The 6,966-nt window shown below is 30.0% G+C and overlaps 1 protein-coding gene across 1 annotated transcript; it reads right to left on the reverse strand.

Moving 5' to 3' along the window:
- Positions 1-873: 873 nt before the first annotated feature.
- Positions 874-5,785, reverse strand: LOC149882525 (uncharacterized). Its single transcript, XM_090065425.1, has 5 exons — positions 5,406-5,785; positions 5,274-5,330; positions 3,174-3,342; positions 2,867-2,997; positions 874-2,767 (listed from the first exon to the last, which is right to left on the reverse strand). Exons 1-5 carry the CDS (start codon positions 5,559-5,561, stop codon positions 2,684-2,686), a joined length of 597 nt encoding a protein of 198 aa, XP_089921551.1. The 5' UTR covers positions 5,562-5,785; the 3' UTR covers positions 874-2,683.
- Positions 5,786-6,966: the final 1,181 nt, after the last annotated feature.

Below are 6,966 nucleotides of genomic sequence, written 5' to 3' on the forward strand. Positions count from 1 at the left end.
CTTTTTCTTGTCATGAAGATTTTTATTGGCATAAAGCTTCCTGATTTTTTTGTCTTTTTAGACTGAGAAATTTAAAGGGGTTCGTTTTTTTATTTTTTTTTCTTACTAATCAAAGCTTCACAATGTGAGTGCATAGAAAAATCTGCTAATATTGTTGTACTGAAAGTCGGTTTTCATGGATCGAATGTTTAATCTGTTAGTGAAATTAACATTGGACAAACTATAAATTTTGGACACAACAGACAAAATATTTATCTGTCAAATATTTGCATCTTCTTATGCGTAAGAAGCATCATTTAGTTTTCTATGAGGCTCAAGTTTCAACAAAATGAGTCTGATCATTTTATGTGTAAAACAATAAAAAACCAGGCAGAGTGTGTTAATGATAACACCACAGCAGAGGTTGCTATTAATACTGCTTTTGAAAGCTTTAGCGTTCTAGCAACCAGTAGTTTGCATTTTTATATAAATGGCGCATCTGTATCCTCACTGGAAAGTTTGCTTTGGAATTTGCATCAATATTTTGCTTTGCTTTGAATAGCAGTACCAGAAAAACATTCAACTCCATCTGTTTTTCAACTTGGTTTAGCAAATGAAGTTCAATCTTTAATGACATATTTTAGTCATTGCTTCAATAATCTAAAAACTTTGTATGACAAAGTGTTTTGAATAAAGTTGTAAAACTGTGATTTGCTTTCAAATAAAGTTTCATCCGTACTTAATTTCAGCAAATTTTTAATTATGTTAATAATAATTAACTATATTGATTATATTATTATGTTAATAATAATTAACTCAATAAGTATGTTAGATTGAAGTCTTATTTTGCCAGTTGAAATAAAATTGCACCACGAGTATGAAAAGCTTTGTAAATATGGTTTAAAATTTTGAATCTTTTTAAAATGTACAAGCTTTACCATTACTAAAAAATGTAAAATAGCAATATATTTCATAGTTTCAGAATATAAGCTTATGCATTATATTCGAAATAGATATTTGTTAAGAAATACAAAATATGCAAGCAAACTTTATTGCATGCTTCCATGCGCTGGTTTTTTGACGTGTTAAAAGTTCTGGCTGTTTTCGTCTTCAGTGAATGACTTCTTACGTTGTCAAAAATAAAATTTGACTGAACGCTTTATGAAAATTTGAATCAATAAAATTCTTCGTTGTTATTTTGCTACTATCTCTGGTTCAAAAAACATTTATTCTAGTGGTTATGACCATGACAGAAAAAACAAACCAGTACTGTCTGTTGTACATACTTGAGCATTCGTCAGCTCTGCCTTACCAAAACTTGAAATCTTTATTTCTAAACCTTTTAACCAAACACCTTTTTCCTGATTTTTAATCTAAAACCCAAAGTTTATTTCATGCCCAATTATTTATTATCATGGTTGTTTGATTATTGAGCATGGGATCAAGAAGATATTTATGGCACGTGTGTTTTGCAGCAAAATATTTATAACTTAAAAAACTGGCTATAAAGTAGGTTTTTCCTAGAATCCAATCAAATAGGTTTTTCATGGAATCCAATAAAATAGGTTTTTCCAAGAACCCAATAAAATAGGTTTTTCCAAGAACCCAATAAAATAGGTTGCTCCTAGAATCCAATTTCTTGAGTGCGATGCAATTACTTTAACTTTACTATATAAAGAAGAAATTCCATTACTTTTCAAAATCGATCATATTATTTCGATTTCACAATATTGCGTAATTTGCTGATTTGTGACAAATATAATGAACACATTCGTATCACTCTTAAATACTTGCGTTTTAAATAAATTTTTTTCCAAAAGCCTTTACCAGCATATTTGACGTCTGTTCTACGAGGATAAAACAGAGCACATAATATTTATGTCAAACTTGTTTATGGAACGAGTCTTAAGTAATTATAATTAAGCAGTAAATTCCTAATAGTTAGTCCTAATAACATCTACTATTTATAGCATAACTGAAGCATTAATTAAAAAGCAATAACATTTTAAAGTGAATTAAGCTACTCTAGATAATAAAAGATAATAAAAATGTAGATAATAAAGATATTAAAAACTTAAAAAACAAATATTAAACAAGTAAAAATAGTTTTTGTTTAATAGCTTAAACAAAAAAGTAATTTATCTTAATTTTGCAACATTTTTCCTTGCTTCCTTTTGTCAAAGATCAGTAAGAATGGTGTCATTGTAACCGTAAATGAAGGGGGTTCAAATTTACATAATGTTTGGATCTTTATTAAGCTCTGTTCATATCACAATTGTTAATCATAATTTATTTTTAAAAGGAGAAACCTGCGGAAACACTTTGCAGTGTTTCACGGAGATAATAGTGCTCAATCTATGCAAAACAATGCGAACTCAAGTTGCTATTGGAAATCATTTGTTATCCTAAAGTACAACCTTAACTTGAGTTTTTAATTTTCGATACGATTTATAATACCCATGTGCCAGCATAGAAAGCGAATGCTCATTATGTTTATCAGTGTTTTAGAGCTAGACAATAGTGCATAAAAAAACGTTTCCCTATTACCATGGTGCTGGGAATATCTCATAAGGATCAGGGAGAACCGTGATACCATGTCCAGATCAATCCAATGTTTGAACATTATTGCACACACACACACACACACACATATGCAATTGTTTTGAATTATTGTTTTGAGAAAACTTTCCTTTCTTTCTCATTGCTATTTTTGCTCATATGCCGGGGGTTGAAAATTTTCTTGCATCGGCCCATTTTTCGGCATGATCACAGCTCCGGTGCTGCTTTGCTAAAAAAAAAAGAAAAAAAACGCAAAATAAATTTACAGTGTGAAGCTTAAAGATTTGAATAGTAATCGAATATTAAGTTTACCATAGTTTAAACTTACTCTTCTACAGCAAACCGCAGCGCAACCCAATATACTTCCAGCAAATGCAACTCCGACGGCAATAACTATGAATGCAAGGAGCATGGTAAGGACTGATGCAATTGTTGAAACAACTTCACAATCAGAAACTCCTAAAAAAAATGTTATCAGGCAAAATTATTAATTTATATCTTTGAACTTTAGTGTTCAAAAGTTTCATTTTTTGGTGTTAGATTTACGTGTAACTGAACTTCTTTTACAAGGAAACGAACTCATATTTTGGTACTTATTTACTGTTCGCAAATTTCATTTTTTCGTTTTAGATTACCGGCAATAGCTTCTCCATTACAAACGCACTGTTTTGAACTTTCGATGTATCTACAGCTCTCTAAAATAGACGCCGCAATCCTCCAAAAAGCAATAACCAAAGCCAAAAGAATTGCCGCAATAGATTCAATGAGAACAGCAATTATATTTAAAACCATGAAGGCTATCATCTAGAGAAATTGTAAAAAAATATATATGTATTAAAAATGTAATGTAAGAAATGTAAAAATTGTTGAAAAAATCATCTAAGAAATTATTATACAAATCAAATTATTTAGATTGATGTGCACATCTGATTTTCTTTATTCCATTTTAGGTATAAATAACACAAAATTTGAAAACGATTTGTGAAGTTTGAGGAATGCATCAGAGAGCTTAAAGTTTCATATGAAGTAGATCATTTTGAAGTATGTTAATGTACAGTATCATATTCAAGATTTATGCAAATATTTTGAAAGCAACTTTTTGGAGTTCAATGGTAATTTTACAGTGATACTGAAACTATTGAAAAAAGCATTGGAAGTATTTGGATATGTTATCCAGTATTTAGCATATATTGGCAAGTCGAAGAGACTGAATTCAAGATGAGGTTGCTTTTTTTGTGTTTGTTTTTTTAAACTGGTTTTAAAATATGTAAATTTTCAGCACCTAAAGCACCTTTGACATTCAATATATATAAAACTTATAGTGGTTGTTATTAGGAGAATTCTAGAACTTTAGAACTTTAGAGCATGGTGTTAGGTATTGTGGTACAGCATTTGACTCTTCTTTTGAAGCTTCTAATGCAAACTGGTTTGCTTGATTTTAGCATTAATGGTTTGCATTTTCCAAATGACTTTGAAATCTTCAAAAAAATCAACAAGTTGGGGATTGATGTTGAACCAAGTAAGTTTTTCAATAAATTTTCACGAAAACTTCTAAAAAATGTGAACCATAAATGATATCTTTCTTAACTAATGTTGCAAAAAAATACAAGCACCATACAGACGTCTGGAATTCGCAGCTGCTGTTTCAAATGATATAATAAGTTTATTTTAAAGTTTCTACCCTGTGGTTTTACATACAGAATGAGAAATATTCACTCCTGTTACACTAACAACCTTTGGAACTCTAAACTGCTTTTCCATTTTTGAATTAGAAATGAGAACAGCAACTCCTTCTTTAGTGTTACATCAAGTTAGTGCAATACATAAGTTAGTATATATGCACAAGTTAGTTTTATATGAGATGGCAGCAGCTCACCATCAAAGTAAACAACTAATAGATAACCAGCTGAGAGCTTTTCTTTTGAAGAAAGTTTACATCGATGCTTTTGTCTTGCCCCTCTAATGATCCTAAATGATACTGAGAGTTTTGAAACATTATATGGTTGAGCACAGTATAATCCGGCTACAGCTGCAGCTGCAATATATCTACCATTTTAATTACTTAAACTCGTAGGGCATACTGTAGGCTCCAAATCCTGGGAAATGATAGTAGATGAGCTGAGATTTTCAGCTTAACTTAGTTGATGATGGTGAACCATTAAAAACTACAATGTCTTCCTCATAAGATTGGCAATCATTAGCTGAATAGTTTGAATTTTACTCACTGCAGTTTTTCTTCTCTCTTCTATTTTTATACAAAACGATGCCTTTTTTTTCTTCTTTCTCTGCTAATTTGCATCAGTTCCAACAATAATATATTTACTCTCGGAATTTTTATCAATTAGAAGAATTATGTCTTCGTCATTTTTTTATCTTGAGAGCCAGGCAGGCCCCAGAGGGTGGCCTATTGGAAGTAATTCTGAGAAAATGGCAAAAGAACTTGTAAACTAAAAAATCAGATGAATATATATATGTTTGCTGAATGCATTAGCTTTTGTACATTTAAATGCAAATAATCTATTATCCTTCAGAAAAATCACTTCTAAGATATACTTATGTAAAAAAAAGTACAACCAAAGTATAATAAGATAAATAGTAATAATAATGTAAATGATAATAATAATAATAGTAGTAATGATAATATAATAATAGTAATAATAATAATAGAAATAACTCTAATGATAATAATAATGAAAGTGATAATAATAATTAATAATAATAATAATAATACTCACTGAACAGCCGTTCTTTGTTATGCCAGTTATTACCCCAATTATTCCAGGAACAATAAACTAGGAGATGATAAAGATCAATAAACTAGAAGATACTCAAAGTTGACAAAATTACTTTATTATATTTTTACTTACAATTAATCCAGCCCAGTAGGGCGTCAATGATAAAGATAAACTGGCTTTTCCTGATAGCACAAAAGCAGCTATTGAGACAATCAATCCAATTCCAGCTTCAATACCTCCCAATATCAAAGCAACGATTGCATGGTTCTTTTCTAACTGAGCTACCATTTTTATTTATTTTACTACATAACATTATACATTTATAAAATGTAATAGCAATAACCTTGTTTTTGGTTCAGCAAAAACAATCTATTCGATTATTTGTTGCGGTTAACATCTGCTTATGTACTACATTACTTTGTTGCGGCTAACATGCGCTTATGTACTACATTATTTTAAATACGTTTCACAAAGTAGCTTTTTATATGGCATCCAAGAATATTCCGTTTTTTGTTTTTTTATGCTTAAAATGTTGTTTCAACCGTGAATAATTTTAGGCAAATATTTGTTTTTGTATTTATTATTTGTAACTCGTAGCAACAACAAATAGAAGTAAAACAATAGGCCGGGTGAATAAAAATGAGCAACTGCTTTTACTCAGTAATTGGTCAGCTTTACGTGAATAAAAACTTCACCAGTTTTCTTCATATTTTTATTCGCGTATAGGTAAGCAATTAACTCAGTAAATGCTCAATTTTACGTGAATAAAAACTTAAGAAAAGTTTTTTAAGTTTTTATTCACGTAAAGCTGACCAATTACTGAGTAAAAGCAATTCCTCGTTTATAGTCACCCGGCCTAATGTGATTGCAAATCTCGAATGATGAATCTCGAATGATCTCTGAAGATTTGTCAATTAGAATAGTTATCAAGTTGATAGTAATATAGCGTTTAGATTATGGTTTTGGTTAAGCAGAAGTCTTTTTCTTTTCTTTTTCTTTTTTTTTTTTGGGGGGGAGGGGGGAGAGGGGGGGAGACGGGAATGGTTTGTTACTTACAAGCAGTATTAAGAGTATTGAAGTAAGTCAATACTAAAACCAATATCACGAAAAGCTTGATTTGGTCACAAAACGTTTAAAGATGCATCAAACCCTTTTTTTTGTGGTCTTTTAATTTAAAAGTAATTAACAAACAATAATTTAAAAGAATTTTCAAGACAACAGATATATGTCTTATAATTCTAAAGAAATTTGTCACAAGACTTTACTATTTACATTTAAACAACTGATTGATTAGCTGTTTTTTATTTTTTTAGTTAATCTATTTATACTGAAATGGTAAAGCATAAAGTTTACACTAAGATTTTTTGTGCTGATAAGCACGTTATCATTTAAAAGGAGGAAATCATAAATCATATAAAAATCATGTGGTGAAAATCATGTGGTGAAAATCATGTGGTGAAAATCATGAGGTGAAAATCTTAAGTTAAGAATGTTGGTATTTTTCATCATCTTCGAAGATGAACAACTTTTAAAATACTGCTCTTGCTAAATTTTAATAACAATACCAGTCTTGTTAAAAATTAAAAACATGAAGAGCCATGTTATTTCTTAACTAAGTTACGGTAATACAAAGTTGTTCTTGATTGACTTAAACCTTAACAAGGCATGACCAAAATGGTCTAGTGTCGATCTG

The sequence above is a fragment of the Hydra viridissima genome, unplaced genomic scaffold (genome assembly GCF_058129835.1).
Source record: "Hydra viridissima isolate aposymbiotic clone 2 unplaced genomic scaffold, HvirCarnegie_v1 scaffold_10, whole genome shotgun sequence".
NCBI lineage: Eukaryota > Metazoa > Cnidaria > Hydrozoa > Anthoathecata > Hydridae > Hydra > Hydra viridissima.